This window comes from Martes martes (genome assembly GCF_963455335.1).
Source record: "Martes martes genome assembly, chromosome: 18".
NCBI lineage: Eukaryota > Metazoa > Chordata > Mammalia > Carnivora > Mustelidae > Martes > Martes martes.
Window position 1 is genome coordinate 255,783 of NC_137906.1, and position 18,776 is coordinate 274,558.

Sequence of the window (18,776 nt, forward strand, 5' to 3'; positions counted from 1 at the left end):
AATCTTTAAAAAAATTTTTTTTCAAGAAAAAAATGGAAGATGTAAGACCACATACCATAAAACTCCTAGAAGAAAATAAAGGTGATAAGCTCCTTGGTATCAGTCTTAGTGATATTTTTGGGGATCTGACTCCAGAAGCAATGGCTACAAAAGCAAAAATAAACAAATGGGACTCCACCAAACTGAAAGGCTTCTGCACAGGGATATAAACCATCAACGAAATAAAAAAGAAACCTATTGAGTGGGAGAAGATATTTGCAATCACATATCAGATAAAGGGTTAATATCCAGAACATATAAAGAACTCATAGATCAGTAACAAAAAAAGCAAGCAATCTGATTTTAAAAATGAGCAGAGGATCTGAATAGACATTTTTCTAAAGAAGACATACAGAAGGCCAATGAAAAGATGCTCAACATCACTAATCATCAGGGAAATGCAAGCCAAAAACCATAATGAGATATTAACTCACGCCTATCAGAATGACTATTATCAAAAAGACAAAAGTTAACAAGTATTGGCAAGGCTATAGAGTTGTTGGTGAGATTGTTGGTGGGAATGTAAATTAGTGTAGCCACTGTGGATAACAGTGTCGAGGTTGCTCAAAAATCTAAAAATAGAACTACTATACAATCCCGCAATTCCGCTTCTGGGTATATGTATGAAGAAAACAAAAACACAAACTCAAAAAGGTATATGCACCCCTGTGTTCTTTGCAGCATCGTTTATAATAGCCAAGATGTGGAATCAACCTAAATGTCCATCAGTGGATGAATAGATTAAGAAGATGCAGTGTGTGTGTGTGTGTGTGTGTGTGTGTGTACAATGGAATACTATTTGGTCATAAAAAAGAATGCCCTCTGAGAGAAGTTAAGATGGTGGAGTAGTAGTGGGACCCTGAGCTTGCCTCAGCTCTCAAACACAGCTAGATCAAATCATTGGAAACAACCAGGAAATCAATCTGGGGATTAAGAAAACAATCTGGATAATTGGAGGGAGTGAACATGGGAGATGTGAGATTCAGAGCCAGGAATTGGTGGAGAAAAAAGAGGGAGGAACCTTTTTGTGGAGCAAAGTAAGGGACAGAGGGAAAGTGGGAGAGAGGACTTGTAGGGTTTGCACAATACACCATGGTGAGGTCATCCCCTGGGTCGCACTAGAAGAGATCACCCCCCATCCTGGAGTACATTTGGAATAGGATATTTTGCCTCTCTAAGGACAAAGGGCCCATAGAGCAGCCATTCACCAGCAAAGACAGAAGCATGGGCAGACCTGGTCACAGCTTTTCACTGTGCACTGCAATAGACTCCAGCCATGGTGCATGCATCATGTGAGGTGCACCAAGAGCCTCTCCTCCAGGGGAGGGGAGCAGGTTAGAGCCTTGCCAGGCCCTTTAAGATTTGGAGTTTTGAATCCCAACCACCAGCCAGACATAAAAAACAGGAGAACTGACACAGGGCATGCCAACGGCTGGGCACAGACAAGTTAAGGGCAGCAATCTGACCAAAGTCTAGAACACAGGAGATTGTTCCCTTTTCCATAAGGGCCTCCTGAACAGTGGCAGCCCCAGGCTCCCCTCCCCAGACAGAGAGGAAGGCACCATCTTCCACCACTCCCCTCCCTGCCGACAGTACCATCAGACTTCAGAGAGAAACACAGCACCTCCAATGGCGGGTAGATTCCTTAAACCAAAGCCTGTCCCCTGCCCCTGGCAGGGGTATCTTTGCAAAGGCAAGTCTAACTGTGAGCCAGTGCAGCTGGCCTCTCCCTCAGACCAACACAGGCACTCCTGAATGTACCAGGTCTGATGGAGTGCTCCAAAGCATCAGCATCAGTTCTGGTGGAACTGGGACCAAGCTTTCTTTTTCCCCTTTTTTTTGGGGTGGGGGGGAGGGATTTTATCTTTTTTTATAATCTTTATTTTTTGTTTGGATTTAGGCTTATAGTTTTTTATTCTTTGCTTTCTTTTCTTGTTTTTTAGATCAGACTTCTTATTTCTTCTTCTTTTCTTTTTCCCTTCTTTCTTTCTTAGTCTTTGGTACAGTTTTTTGTTTGTTTCCTTTTATGTTCCTTTTCCTTTCCTCCTTTATTGGATCAGACTCTTTTTTCCCAGGCTTATCTTTTTTTTTTTTTAAGATTTTATTTATTTATTTGACAGAGAGAGAGGGAGGGAAGGAACAGAAGGAGGGGGAGGGGGAGAGGGAGAAGCAGACTTAACCTTAACAAATCAAAGCACACCTAGTTGAAGAGCCAGACACTCCCTACTACAAGCAAGGAGGAACTCTGTAGAGGACTGACCTGAGGGAAAGAGCAGCCAAAACACAACAGCAGAATGCACAGAGCATACACCAAAAACACTTCCAGAAGCACCAGGTTGTGGACAGTGAAGGACCCCTTCTTAATACAGTATTACTCTCAGGAGCAGGAAACAACAAGCTTTCATAACACACAAAAGACAGAAACCTGGACATAATTAGAAGATGGAGGAATTCTCCCCAAAAGAAAGATCAAGAAGAAATTGCAGCCAGGGATTTGCTCAAAACAGAAATAAGCAATAAAGCTGAACAAAAATTTAGAACAACAGTCATAAAAATACTAGCTGGACTTGAAAGAAGCATGGAAAATACCAGAGAAACCCTGGCTGAAGAGATAAAAGACCTAGAAAATAGGCCAAAATAAAAAATGCTATAACGGACATGCAAAACTGGATGTAATAACAATGAGGATGGAAGAAGAGGATCAATAGGCGATAAAGAAGATAAAATTATGGAAAATAATGAAGCTCAAAAGAAGAGGGAAAGAAAACTATTAAATCACTAAGATAGACTTAGAGAACTCAGCAATTCCACAAAGCACAATAATATCTGTATCGTAGGAGTTCCAAAAGAAGAAGAGCAGGAAAGAGGGGCAGAAGGCTTATTTGAACAAATTATAGCTGAAAAATTCCCTAATCTGGGGAAGGAAACAGGCATTCAAGTCCAGGAGGCACAGAGAACTCCCCTCAAAAATCAACAAACACGGGTCCACACCAAGACATATTATGGTGAAACTTGCAAAATACAAAGATAATGAGAATTCCAAAACAACTGGAGACAAAAGGTCCTTAAGCAAATGACTTAACAGCAGATCTGACCACAGAAATTTGGCAGACCAGAAAAGAATGGCATGATATATTCAGTGTGCTAAATGGGAAAAATATACAGCCAAGAATACTTTATCCAGCAAGGTTAATTTATTCGGACTAGAAGGAAAGATAAAAATTTTCCAAGACAAGCAAAAACTAAAGTTGTTCAAGAACACTAAACCAGCTCTGCAAGAAATACTAAAGGGGACCCTTTGAGCACAAGAGAGAGAGACCAAAAACAACAAAGACTAGAAGGAAAGAGAAATCTACAAGAACAGTGACTTTTAAAGGTAATACAGTAGCACTAAATTCATATCTATCAGTAATTACTCTGAATATAAATGGACTAAATGCTCCAATCAAAAGACATAGGGATTCAAAAAGGATTTTTTTAAAAAGACCCATTACTGGGGCACCTGGGTGGCTCAGTGAGTTAAAGCCTCTGCCTTCAGCTCAGGTCATGATCCCAGGGTCCTGGGATCGAGCCCTGCATCGGGCTCTCTGCTCAGCAGGGAGCCTGCTTCCTCCTCTCTCTCTCTGCCTGCCTCTCTGACTACTTGTGATCTCTCTGTCAAATAAATAAATAAATAATCTTTTAAAAAAAAAAAAAAAAGACCCATTACTATGCTGCTTACGAGAGACTCATTTTAGACTGAAAGTCACCTCCAGATTAAAAGTGGAAGGGTAGAGAACCATCTGTTAACCTAATGGACATCAAAAGAAAGCTGGAGTAGTAATCCTTATATCAGACAAACTAGATTTTAAACCAGACTGTAATAAGAGATGCAGAAGGGCACTGTATCATAACAAAGGGCTACATCCAACAAGAAGATATAACCACTATAAATATTTATGCACCCAACTTTGAAGAAGCCAAATATATAAATCAGTTAATAACAAGCTTAGGGACACCTGGGTGGCTCAGTGGGTTAAGCCTCTGCCTTCAGCTCAGGTCATGATCTCAGGGTCCTGGGATTGAGCCCTGCATCAGGCTCCCTGCTCGGCAGGGAACCTGCTTCCCCCTCCCTCTCTGCTTGCCTCTCTGGCTACTTGTGATCTCTCTCTCTCTCTGTCAAATAAATAAATAAAATCTTAAAACATAACAAGTTTAAAGAAACTCATTGATAATAATACAATAATAGGGGACTTCAACACCCCATTAACAGCAATGGAGAGATCATCTAAGCAGAAGATCAACAAAGAAACAAGAGCTTTGAAAAACACACCAGACCAGATGGACTTAACAGACATATTCAGAGTATTTCATCCTAAAGCAGCAGAATACACATTCTTTTTGAGTGCATGTGGAACATTCTCCAGAATAGATGGTATACTGGGTCACAAATCAGGCCTCAACCCATACAAAAAGGTTGAGATCATACCAGACATATTTTCAGACCACCGCACTATGAAACTTGAAGTCAACCCCCCCCAAAAAAATTTGGAAAGACCACAAATACATGGAGGTCAAGGAACATCCTACTTAAGAATGAATGGGTTAACCAAGAAATTAAAGAAGAAATTTTTAAAATACATGGGAACAAATGAAAATGAAGACACAATAGTCCAAAATCTTTGGGATGTAGCAAAGGCAGCCCGAGAGGGAAGTATATAGCAATCCAGGCCTTTCTCAAGAAACAAAAAAAGTCTCAAATACACAACCTAACCTTACACCTAAAGAAGCAGGAGAAAATACAGCAAATAAAGCCTAAGTCCAGCAGAAGGAAATAATTAAGATTAGAGCAGAAATAAATTATAGTGAAATAAAAAAAGAATAGAACAGATCGACAAAACTAGGAGCTGATTCTTTGAAAGAATTAACAAAATTGATAAACCTCTAGCCACACTTACCAAAAAGAAAAGAGAAGTACCCAAATAAAATCATGAATGAAAGAAGAGAGATCACAACCAACACGGCAGAAATACAAACAATTGTAAGAGAATAATATGAAAAGTTATATGCCAACAAATGGGGCAATCGCAAAGAAATGTGGATGCATTTCTAGAAACATATGAACACCAAAAGTGAAACAGGAAGATATAGAAAACCTGAACAGACCCATAACCAGCACAGAAATTGAAGCAGTAATCAAAAATCTCCCGACAAATAAGAGTCCAGGGCCAGACCGCGTCCCAGGGGAATTCTACCCAACATTTAAAGAAGAATTAATCTATTCCCTGAAGCTGTTTCACAAAATACAAATGGAAGGAAAACTTCCAAGCTCATTCTATGAGTCCAGCATTACCTTGATTCCAAAACTAGACAAAGACCTCACTAAAAAAGAGAATTACAGGCCAATAGCCCTGATGAACACGTACACAAAAGTTCTCAATAAGATACTAGCAATAGGATTTGACAGTACATTAAAAGAATTATTCACACAACCAAATGGGATTTATCTCTGGGCTACACGGGTGGTTCAACATCTGTAAATCAATCAACTTGATACACCACATTAATAAAAGAAAGGATAAGAACCATATGATTCCCCTCAGTAAATGCAGAAAAAGCATTTGACAAATACAGCATTCTTTCTTGATAAAAACCCTCGAGAAAGTAGAGGTAGAAAGAACATACCTCAACATCGTAAAAGCTGTATACAAAAGACCCACAGAAAATACCATCCTCAATGTGTAAAAACTGAGAGTTTTCCCCCTAAGGTCAGAAATACGACTGAGATATCCACTCTCACCACTGTTCAACATAGTATTGGAAATCCTAACCTCAGCAATAGGACAACAAAAAGAAATAAAAGTCATCCAAATCACCCAAGAAGAAACCAAACTTTCACTCTTCACAGACAACATGATATTCTATATAGAAAACCCAAAAGACTCCACCAAAAAAGTGCTAGAACTGATACAGGAATTCAGTAAAGTAGCAGGATATAAAATCAATACACAGAAGTCAGTTGCACTTCTATATACTAACAATGAAGCAGCAGAAAGAGAAAGCAAGCAATTGATCCCATTTACAATCACACCCAAAACCATAAGATACCTAGGAATAAACCTAACCAAAGAGGTAAAAAGATCTGTACTCTGAAAACTATGGAACACTTATGAATGAAACTGAGGAAGACACGAAGAAATGGAAAAACATTCTATGCTATGGACTGGAAGAACAAATACTGTTAAAATGTCTATGTTAAAAGAAGATGTTGTTTATATATACAGTGGGATATTACTCAGCCATCAGAAAGGATGAATACCCATGATTTCCACTGATATGGATGGACCCAGAAGGGATTATGCGAAGTGAAATAAGTCAAGCAGAGAAAGACAATTATCATATGGTTTCATTCATATGTGGAACATAAGGAATAGTGCAGTGGACCACAGGGGAAGGGAGGGAAAACTGAATGGGAAGAAATCAGAGAGGGAGACAAACCATGGAGACTCTGGACTCCAGGAACCAAACTGAGTGTTACAGAAGTGAGTGGGGTAAGGGAATAGGGTAAGTGAGTGATAGGTATTAAGGAGGGGACATGTGGTGATGAGCACTGAGTATTATACAGAACTAATGAATCATTGAACACCACATCTCAAAAACTTAAGATGTACTATATGTTAGCTAATTGAATGTAATAAAAAAAAAGTGGAAAAAGTGTCTATGCTACCCAAAGCAATCCATATATTCAAAGCGATCCCTATCAAAATACTATCAACATTTTTCAAAGAGCCAGAACAAACAACCCTAAAATTTGTATGGAATCAGAAAAGACCCTGAATAGCTAAAGTAATGTTGAAAAAGAAAATCAAAGCTGAGAGCATCACAATGCTGGATTTTAAATTCTGTTACAAAGCTGTAATCATCAAGGCAGTATGGTACTAGCACAAAAACAGACACATAGTTTAGTGGAAAAGAATAGAGAACCAGAAATGGACCTAAAACTGTATGGCCAGCTAATCTTCAACAAAAGAGAAAAGAATATCCAATGGAAAAAAAGACCATCTCTTCAACAAATGGTGTTGGGAAAATGGACAGCAACATGCAGAAGAATGAAACCAAACCACTTTCTTATACCATACACTAAAATAAATTTAAAATGGATGAAAGACCTAAATGTGATACAGGAAACCATCAAAATCCTAGAGGAGAACACAGGCAGCAACCTCTTTGACCTCAGCTGTAGCAACTTCTTACTCAACATCACCACAGGAAAGGGAAATGCAAAAAAAAAAAAAAAAACCTATTGGGAGTTCAAGATTAAAAGCTTCTGCATAGTAAAGGAAACAATCCACAAAACTAAAAGGGAGCCTACAGAATGGGAGAAGATATTTGCAAACAACGTACCTGATAAAGGGCTAATATCAAAAATCTATAAAGAACCTATCAAATTCAACACCCCCCCCCCAAAAAAAACAGAAAACTCAATTAAGAAATGGACAGAAGATGGGGCGCCTGGGTGGCTCAGTGGGTTAAAGCCTCTGCCTTCAGCTCAGGTCATGATCCCAGGGTCCTAGGATCGAGCCCCACATCGGGCTCTCTGCTCCACGGGGAGCCTGCTTCCTCCTCTCTCTCTACCTGCCTCTCTGCCTACTTGTGATCTCTGTCAAATAAATAAATAAAATATTTTTTAAAAAAAGAAAGAAATTGACAGAAGATATGGATAGACACTTTTCCAAAAAAGACATCCTGATGGCTAATGGACACATGAAAATATGCTCAACATCGCTCATCATCAGGGAAATACAAATCAAAACCATGATGAGATACCACCTCACAACTGTCAGGATGGGTAAGATAAACAACACAAGAAACAACAGGTGTTGGTGAGGATGTGGAGAAAGGGGAACCCTTTTGCACTATTGGTCAGAATGTAAACTGGTGAAGCCACTCTGGTTAATACTATGGAGGTTTCTCAAAATGTTAAAAATAGAACTACCCTGCAATCCAGCAGTTACACTACTAGGTACCCAAAGAATACAAAAATAGAGACTTGAAGGGACATATGCACCCCAATGCTTATAGCAGCATTATCAGCAATAGTCAAACTATGGAGAGACCCCCAATGTCCATTGATTGATGAGAGGATGTGGTATAAAATCAATGCACAGAAATCAGTTGCTTTGTTATACACTAGCAATGAAAATATACAAAGGGAAATTAAAGAATTGATTCCATTTACTGTAGCACCAAGAACCATAAGATAACCTTGGAATAAACCTAACCAAAGAGCTAAAACTCATGAAAGAAACTGAAGTTGACACAAAAAGATGGAAAAACATTCCATTCTCATGGATCAGAAGAAGAAACATTGTTAAAATGTCTCTACTTCCCAGAGCAATGTATACTTTCAATGCCATCCCAATCAAAATTCCAACAGCATTCTTCAAAGTGCTGGAACAAATGATCCTAAAATTTGTATGGAACCAGAAAAGACCCTGAATTGCTAAGGAATTGTTGAAAAAGAAAAAACTGGGGGCATCACATTGCCTGATTTCAAGCTATATTACAAAGCTGTGATCACCAAGACAGCATGGTACTGGAACAAAAACATACACATAGACCAGTGGAACAGAGTAGAGTCCAGATCTGGAACCTCAACTCTATGGGCAAGTAATCTTTGACAAAGCAGGAAAAAATAACCAGTGGAAAAAAGACAGTCTCTTCAATAAATGGTGCTGAGAAAACTGGACAGCTATGTATAGAAAAATGAAACTTGACCATTCTCTCACACCATACACAAAGATAGACTCGAAATGGATGAAAGACCTCAATGTGAGGTAGGAATCTATCAAAATTCTAGAGGAGAACATAGGCAGTAACCTCTTTGACATCAGCCACAACAACTTCTTTCAAGACATATCTCCAAAGGCAAAGGAAACAAAAGCGAAAATGAACTCTTGGGACTTCATCAAGATCAAAAGCTTCTGCACAGCAGAGGAAACAGTCCACAAAACAAAGAGGCAACCCATGGAATGGAAGAAGATATTCGCAAGTGACAGACAAAGGGCTGATACGCAAGATCTGTAAAGAACTTCTCAAACTCAACACCCAAAAAACAGATAAGGATGTCAAAACATGGGCAGAAGACATGAACAGACACTTCTCCAAAGAAGACATACAAATGGCTAACAGACCCATGAAAAAATGTTCATCATCACTAGCCATCATAGAGATTCAAATCAAAACCACATTGAGATACCACCTTACACCAGTGAGAATGACCAAAATTAGTAAGACAGTAAACAACAACTGTTGGAGAGGATGTGGAGAAAGGGGAACCCTCTTCCACTGTTGGTGGGAATGCAAGTTAGTGCAGCCACTTTGGAAAACAGTGTGGAGATTCCTTAAGAAATTAAAAATAGCACTACTACAATTAGTAGTACAAGTAATACAAGGTAGTAGTACAGTAGTAATACAATTAATAGTACAAGTAATAGTACTACTACAATTGCACTACTGGGTATTTACCCCAAATATACAGATGTAGCAAAAAGAAGGGCTCTGTGTACTCCAATGTTTATAGTTAAGTTAAAAAAACAATGTATATAATACCTTGTCTTTGAGGCTGAAAAAAAAAAAAAGTGGGAGGAAATGAGAAGCCATATATTTGCTTAAAGAATTCTCAGGAAATACACTGAAAACTACAAATAGTGATTAGATGTAAGAGCTGGATAGAGAGGAAAGAAGCCCAAACAATTTTTTTATGAAGTACTTTTTTGTATGTTTTTATGTTAATTAACATATATTAATATTCTAATTAAAAATAGAATTCAAATAAGGATATTTTTTAAAAGAAGGTCAAAGAAGAGAAGAAATTGGTAACCCAAGTGCGAGATCATTAGAAGATATAGAAGGAGAGAAAAAGTCCTGATTCAAACAACCAAAAAGGAATTATAAGTGCAGATACTAAAGAATGTAGACTATAAATTCCTAGTTTTCCTCACCCTGGTACTCAAGACGCATGGGGAAAGTAGAATGGAAATTAGAAATAAAAGTCACAAGAGGGAAAATATTAGTTTATGCAGAAAAGACATCTTTGTGGTATGATGGAAAGAGCATAGGCTTTAGAATAAGATTGAAGAAGGATTCCAGTTCTTGCTATTTACTAACCATATGTCTTTGGGTAAATTATTTAATTTCTTCCAGCCTTGGTGATTAATTTCTAAATTCCTTTGTCACTTAATTGAAATAATTTTAGAAAGATATGTTATCAAAGAATGAAAATTGATTTAAGTAAATTGCCAGTACTATACTTAAAATATTGACTGTTAACTTATGGGGGAAAGCCCTTATTTGTAACACCACACTCATTCTTTTTTTTTTTTTTTAAAGATTTTATTTATTTATTTGACAGAGATCACAAGTAGGCAGAGAGGCAGGTAGAGAGAGAAGGGGAAGCAGGCTCCCCGCTGAGCAGAGAGCCTGATGCGGGGCTCGATCCCAGGGCCCTTAGACCATGACCTGAGCCGAAGGCAGAGGCTTAACCCACTGAGCCACCCAGGCGCCCTGACACCACACTCATTCTGAAGACCTAAGTTGTTATGCGCATGAAATTGGTGGTATTTTGGAGGGATTAGGTAGTAAGGGAAGAGGGGGTGGTATATATTGGTTGTATATTTCTTTGTTTATATGTGGGTGTCTCTTAGAGCAAAAGGATTGTTAAAAAGCATTAAGAAAATTTAGAGGTAACCCTTTTTTATTTGAATTTCCTAACTAATGAGGAAGTCTCTTCTACTGATCCCCACATTCATCATATGTCTTCTACTCTCAACCTGTTTGCCCTTGTTGCTTTTTTTTTTTTTTTTCACTACTGGAATATCCCCTCTCCAATTCTGTCAAGAGTTTAAAAATCTGTTAAGGTTATACAAAATCCACCAACTTGATACCTCCTTACAGTAATTCAACCAATCCTGTATTCTTTTATTTCTGAAATCTTACAGCATAAATTTCCTATATGGTTTTTTAAAATTGTTTAGATGATGAGAGTCTTTCCCTTGCAACAAACTGTAAAAAGCTTAAAAGTAAGCATTATTTCATGCATGTTTTTATGTCTGACTTGAAAGATATTAGACATATACTAATTGTTTCAAAAATTTTGACCTAGATTTCTCAGAGAGAACCCTAAAGATTGTCACCACAATGGCTCAGACATCCTAACCTTTTCCACTGCTACACCTTTTCCCCTTCTCCTAAGGGCCCCTGTAAAAACTGGTTTCTGGCTAAGCAGAGATATACTTGATATTTTCAGGACTCACTGACATTCCAGGACGTGGCTGTGAACTTCACCAGAGAAGAGTGGAACCAGCTGTACCCTGCTCAGAAGATCCTTTACCGAGATGTGATGCTGGAGAACTACAGGAATCTGGTAGCACTGGGTAAGGATGTTGTCCCTGTAAAATTAGAAACCATTCTAAATGGGTTTATTCCCTTAAGTAGTGAAAATTTCCAAATCTTTTGTGAATATAGTTCAGGCCAGCACAGAATGCTAATCAGTGCCAGAGACAAGACCTTTGTTTCTTGCTGTTTCTCCTCAGGTAGAAAGTCTTGACTTTGTTGAGTTTGAGACGGGTAGCTTTATTTTGCTGCCTCGGAAGTTTCCCCTTTCTAAATCCAGTGGCTCTAAAGACCAAAAAGGTTGGAAATGAATTCTAAGAGAAATTTTTGTTCCTATACAAACTCCTATGACATGCATTTTTTTCCGTGAATAGGGCATCAACTTTATAAGCCAGAGGTGATCTCTCAGTTGGAGCAAGAGGAGCAGCGGGGGACGGAAAGAGACAGCCCAGCGGACGCTCACGCAGGTGAGGAGCAAGCACTTGGGTATTTGCTGCTCAGTGAAGAGAAGCAGTCACTTCTGAAATATTCAACTGACTGAGCTCCAAGTCTTTGCCTCTGGGGTTTAAAGAATACTGAGACCTTTTTAAAAATTCAGTTTATGTTTGATTTTGTTCCAAATTGGAAATGGCCCTCTTATTTCTTCCAATTACACAGATAATATATACTTATCATTTAAAAATTCGCACAACACAAAAGTTAGTGTGAAAGTATTAACTCTAACGTTCATGAATACTTCGATGTTGCAGATCTCTACATAGCATTTTCTGTTTCTTCATTCCTTTTCCTTTTGTTAGCAAACTCTTTAAACTTGTCTAAAACCCATAGCCTCAATTTTAATTCTCTTGATTACCTTTGTGACATGACTCCTATCCTATCTGTACTATTAAAGTGATTTTCTTGGAGATTACTACCAACTTCCTTCCGTCAAATTCAGTGGCTTAAAAAAAAAAAAGTTATTGTCTCCTCTCATCTTGTTGCATTGGATTGTGTTGACTTTGCTTTTTTAGAAATTTTCTTTCACTCTGGCTTGCGATGGACACGATTCTTGCCTTTTGCAGTCTGTGTCCACTATCTCTATCTGCTCCTTCACTGCTTTCTCTCCCTTTTTATTCTTCTAAATGTATGTATTCCTACAGGCTGAGTGTTCTGCTCTGTAGTATATTCCTTTTAAGTAATTTTCTGTGGCATTTTCCCATTTCTGTATTTTTAGCCTCAATATTTCACCCACATACTCTTCCCAGATTTTAGATTATATTTTTGTTTATGTATGTCATACTAGCATCTTAATTAAATATTTCAAAACCTGGATCTGCTGATGTTATACTCTCTCTTTAAAGCATCCATGAAATAAGAGAGTTATTAACTAAAAAACAAAAACAAAAACAAAACCTTAGCTCCCTCTTGTTGGCATACCACCTAAAATGTTCGCCTCTAAATGTATGCCAGATACCGAGTTAGGTATTTTACCCTGCAGTTTTTTATCGAGGACTCAGCTACCCCATCTCTATGTAGTTTCCACCCTGATTCTTTGCTCTGGCGCAGCGTTCTCCCACTTGGACTTGGTTTTCTGCCATTCGGACTTGTGCTGCTTTTTCAGGGTGGCTTTGACTTGGCTGTCCTTACTTTTAGTGCTCCAGGTCATCTCGGGTGAGAAACCTGCTCCTCTTTCAGCCTCACTTTACCTGAATTTTGGTCTGACCAGTGCTGGCATTCTATGGGTAGAAGCTAATAAAACATTTTCTCAAGAACCCCCGAACACTTTCTCCGACAGTAGTAGGTGATGTTATTTCTATGAATCTCCACACCCTGAAACCTGGAAAGTAGCAAACTAAAGGAAGAAGATGAAAAACGCCCTGGGCGCCTGGGTGACTCAGTTGGTTAAGCGTCTGCTTTCAGCTCGGGTCATGATCCTGGAGTCCCAGGATCGAATCTGCATCGGGCTCCCCACTCAGTGGGTAGTCTGCTTCTCCCTCTCACCTTCTCCCCTCTCATGCTCTCTCTCTCTCTCTCGCCCTCATTCTCTCCCACAAATAAGTAAATAAAATCTTTAAAAAAAGAAAAGAAAAGAAAATGAAAATGAAAAACTCCCTTCCCGGGTGAGTTGTCAGCATGGGCACTTACAGCAGAAGGCAAATCTATTGTTTCCCTCAGGTGTTTTTTCCTTCAGGTATTTTTTTCCCACAGGCAAGTCCATTTGTAGGATTCATGCTATCTCCCATATTTCCCTATCCACAGACCCCCAGCTAGAGAAAATAATCGCTAACTTAAGAAAGTTTCCAGAACTTATTTTGTGGATTCCTAAGGCTCTTGGTTCACAGGTCAGGTTGAACAAATGATTTCCTCACATCCGCCTTGTCAGGAATAAGCAGCCTGGCAGTCTCCTTCAGGGAGAGCTTGCATATGGCATTATCCTGTAAGACACAGGGACACAGTCACTGGTCCCTCTTATAAGGATGTGGTAAGACATTTCTGTTGATGGCCTCATGTAATTCTGGCTTGCCCTCTGGGGTACTGCTTGCCTTACTGGCATCTACGGATGCCTGTTTACCTAGAAACCTCTTCCTCACTGAGGTAAGACCTACTAAATGTTTGATTTAGCAACAAAGAGGTTAGTAATTATGTTAATTAATAAGAGAAATAACATGGGGTGCCTGGGTGGCTTAGTCATTCAGCATCTGCCTTCGGCTCAGGTCATGATCCCAGAGTCCTGGGATCAAACCCCGCATCGAGCCCTTGCTCCTTGCTCAGTGAGAAGTGTGCTTCTCCCCTCTCCCACTCCCCCTACTTGTGTTCCCTCTCTTGCTGTGTCTCTCTTGGTCAAATAAATAAAATCTTAAAAAAAAAATAGGAGAAATAACAGGGGAGTGATTAGAAGAACAATCAGTTAGTACATTTTTGAATGAACAGGAGGTAAAAAGGTGGACCTTGTAAGTATGCAGTATTCTCACAAGAAGCTAGAATGAGAAAGGGAGACAATAGAGGATAATGGGAGAATAGAAGGTGGTGTCAAAAGAGGATTGTTCTAAGCAAGAATGATTTTAGGGGCGCCTGGGTGGCTCAGCGGGTTAAAGCCTCTGCCTTCGGCTCGGGTCATGATCTGAGGGTCCTGGGATCGAGTCCCACGTCGGGCTTTCTGCTCAGTGGGGAGCCTGCTTCCTCCTCTCTCCCTGCCTGCCTCTCTGACTACTTGTGATCTCTGTCTATCAAATAAATAAATAAAATCTTTTTTAAAAAGAATGATTTTAGCTTGTTTATAATACTGAAGAAAAGGGGTTAAAAGAAGGAATAAGTAGAAAATAAATACAAAATACAGAGCAAGGTTCTAGAAGAGATGGGAGTAGGATTGGGAAGGAGATTAGGGTGATTTTGTATGTAATAAGTTTGTTGGTGGGAGATTTGGGGGAATTCACACATGGTTATTTCTATTTTCTTGGTGAAGTTGAAGGCAGGGTCCCCTACTGAATGTAAAGGAATGGGGAGGCATAAGGACAGAACTTGAGGAACACTTGCGCTAGCCTGTTAAGGTCGATGGAAGCTGACCAAAGATGAATCAAGAGACTACCAAGCAGCTTTGAGGATCCAGATGAGATTCTGCCCTATGCATTTGTGGTTTCCAGTGTCCGTGCATATGCCATTTCTCCTATTCTATTCTGCACCAGAAAGACTTTGTAGCGTTCAGGCCAAGGGCCTGCTAGATGAGTGGAACTAAAGGAAGAAAAATGAGAGTTTGTTAATTCAGGTGATTTGACATAGATTCTAGGAAGTGACAAGAAGTAAAGTAAGGCCTGGAGAGGACTGGAAACTAGAAAACAGTACATGGGTTAAAGCAGTGGTGTTCTAGATGAGATCAGAAAGCAAGTAGCATGTGAAAAGGGCATTGTATACTTCCCCAGCAGGAGAGTGTGACAGTGAGTTTGAGACTCTTTATGTGGATCTGAGTTCACAGTATAACTGTATTAACCAAGTAAATAACTGTTGAAGTGGAGTGAAGATAAAAGCACAAACAACTACCCAGTTAGAAAATAAGATAGAAGAGAAGAACCCATTTAGTAGTAACCAAAAAAATAAAACACCTAGAAATAAACTTTTTTTTTGCTTTTGATAGAAAATCTTTGATTGCTCAGTCAAGACATTTATGGTGTTGGTTGGCTTCTAGTCATCACTGTGCACAAAATAAATACAAGTAGCAGGAAACACTGCATGTTTAGAGTCCTTAAGAACAATATATCAAAACCCCCCTGAACTGTCCCATTTGACAACTGACATATATACAGGGATGTTCATATTGGGGAAAACAACAAGGCTATAAACGACCTAAATGTTGACCAATAAAGGTTAAACAAATTATGGTATGCCCATACATTAGATTACTGTATCACCATTATAAAGAAGGTGGATGGGACACCTGGGGGGCTCAGTTCGTTGAGCAGCTACCTTCAGCTCAGGTCATGATCCCAGGGTCCTGGGATTGAGCCTCGAATCAGCTCCCTGCTCAGCGGGGGAGCCTGCTTCTCCTCATCCACTCCCACCGCTTATTTCTTTCTCTCTCTCTCTCTTTCTCTTCCTCTCTAAGCAAAATAAATCCAGGCATTTTCCAAGAAAGTGGGCACTCTATACATGAAGCAGAGTCTATTGTTTCTGGGTCACCAGGTCTCAGGGAAGGAAGGCAGACCCAGGGCTACAAAGGCCCATGTGGAAACAAGCGAGGCAGAGTATTTCCCTGCCTCCCCCCAATCTCCACACGGCCAAAAATAATCACCTTGTGACTCACACACATTCCAATGTTTGCTTGAAATAAAGGCCTGCCATCAGGATACAGGGTTCAAATGGAAGAGAAACTCAGAACAATTAGGGAGAAAAATTAAATGCACTAGAAATAAACTTTTAACAAGAAATGGTGCAATACCTGCATGATGAAAACTTTAAAACACTCTGACAGACACAAAAATAAACTTGAATAAATGGACATACCAAGATGTCAGTGTCCCTAATATACATGTACTGTAATCCCATAAAAAGTGTCTTCAAGATTTTAGAGAGATCTAGATAAGCTCATTCTAAATTTCATATTTGTTATATTTTGGCTAATTGGACATATAAAAAATGAAATAGAAAAGAAAAAACCCAAAACAAAAATAATCTGAAAAACAAGAGGAATTGTCTCAATTAGATAATATTCAGTAAAATTTTATTAGAACAGGGCAGACCAACTGAACAGAATAGGACATCCAGAAATAGTCTTAGATGTATGCAGGAGTTTAGTAGACAATAAAGGCGTTATTTCAAATCAGGAGGGGAAAGGTGGACATCTTAAGAAAATGGTATTGAGCCAAATGGTATTTAAAAGGTAGAGCTTTTTTTTAATTTGAGTATAACTGACACACAATATTACATTAGTTTCAGGTACACAACATAGTGATTCATATTTGTACTATGCTCACCACACGTATAGTTATAAAAAGTAGATTTTTTAATGAATAGTGAATAGCCATCTGGAAAGAGATAAAATTAGATCCATAATTTACCCCTTAAACCAAGATACCTCAAAGGAATCAGAGGCTTTAAATATAAAATATGAAACCATAAGAGACCTGGAAGAAAACACAGGAGAAATCTTTAATAACCTTGAAATAGAGAAATCATTTCTGAGTATGATTCAAAATCTAGAAGCCATAAAAGAAAAAGATTTATATATTTGACAGACACAAATCCCCGAACTCTGCATGGTATAGAACAATAAGCAGGGTAAAAAGGCAAGTGGCAATAAAGGGAAATCTTTGCAACTTCTTTCGAAAGGGCTAAGCTCCCATTAATAAAATGCTCCTCCAACTCAGGAAGAGGCCAACAGCCTAATAGAGTACACACATATCTGAATAGTTCCTAGATAAAGGAATACAAATACGTTTAATGTAAGAAAAAATGTTCAGCCTCACTCATGAGAGAAACACAAACTGAAAATACAGATTACCTTTTCTCATCTATCAGTTTAGCAAAAGTCCAAAAAGTTACGCACACTGTTGAAAACTCTGTAGGGAAGAAAGCACTCTCATACATTGCTAGTATAAGATGAATCACCCAGTCAGCATAAGGAGGTCTTAGATTATCACGGGGGGTTCCCTTTCCAGATAACCGTGTTTGGTATTAGAGACTGGATGAATAAACATTGTCTACAGTCACATGTTTTTGTAAATAATTTTATGGGAACTGAGCCACACTCACTCTGTCACTCATATTGTATGTGGCTGCTTTCACACTATGACAGCATAATTGATTAAACAATAAAGCCCATACGACCCACAAAACCTTAAATATTTACTACGACCCTTTACAGAAAAAGCTTACCGACCTCTGCCAAAACAGTAGTTCTTAATTATTTATAACCACCACCCTCATTAAGAAATTCATTTTTATTGCAACCCGTAAGATCTATATAATCTATACAATTGAGACAGTCTTACCGAAAAACGTTTATCCTTCTATGTCTGATGAACTGATCGTTTCTAATCTTTTTTAGCCTGTTTTCTCTCAGTCTTAATGTATTGTTCTATCCACTAAATTAATATTATAACCCACTATAAATCATGACACTTTTTTTTAATTAACAAAAGAGAACTAGAAATACTATAGTACTTTACACATAGAAAGGATAAACTTGGGCCGCCTGGGTGGCTCGGTTGGTTAAGCATCTGCCTTCGGCTCAGGTCATGATCCTGGAGTCCTGGGATCAAGCCTGCATCAGGCTTCCTGCTCTCAGGGAGTCTGCTTCTCCCTCTCCTGCCTGCTTGTGCTGTCTTGCTCATAAATACATACAAACATACATACACACATACACACATACATACCTACAATCTTTTAAAAAAGATTAAATTTTTAAAATGTTTTACTCCCTCCCTTTATCCCTAATTCTTTCCTTTTCTCCCTTCTCTCCTTCTTTCCCTTCCTCTTTCGTTTCTTGTTTCCTTTCTTCTGACTTCTAAACAACTTAATTCAAAAGGCATTGGATGGGGCTAAGCAGGGTAAGTTGTCTACTAGGTGAGGTATGCAGTAAGTAGTGCAGAAGGCCTTCCAAGATGTTGTGGCTGCCCAGTGGCATCACAATATGCTTATACGAAGATACCTAGAAGGTATCCCTGCCTAGATGCAAAGGATGTCAGAGGTCTAGGTACCCTAGAAATCTAATTTTATTAAAGGCTCATAACCCCAAGAGTTGATCCAGGGAATATGGAGTCAGTGGGGACAAATAGTTACCATATGGAGACTACAGTAGTTCTATGCAAATCCCCTGTTTTTCTTGCTGTAGAGGCCCTGGGCTCCTGCAAGAATAATGAAAGCCTGGAACTCCCGCAGTAAGCTTCAGAACC

The 18,776-nt window shown here is 38.9% G+C and overlaps 2 protein-coding genes across 2 annotated transcripts in view; both read right to left on the reverse strand.

The window, feature by feature from the left end:
• The window catches only part of SEPTIN14 (septin 14), a gene marked incomplete at both ends in the record, with an annotated part of 375,063 nt that overhangs the window by 153,640 nt on the left and 202,647 nt on the right, over positions 1-18,776 (reverse strand). The window lies entirely within an intron of this gene.
• Positions 1-18,776, reverse strand: part of LOC308359687 (uncharacterized protein) — a 36,395-nt gene that overhangs the window by 3,802 nt on the left and 13,817 nt on the right. Inside the window, exon 2 of the mRNA XM_080830919.1 lies at positions 11,338-11,468. Within this exon, the coding sequence (XP_080687045.1) occupies positions 11,338-11,468 (131 nt within the window). The remainder of the gene's footprint in view (positions 1-11,337; positions 11,469-18,776) is intronic.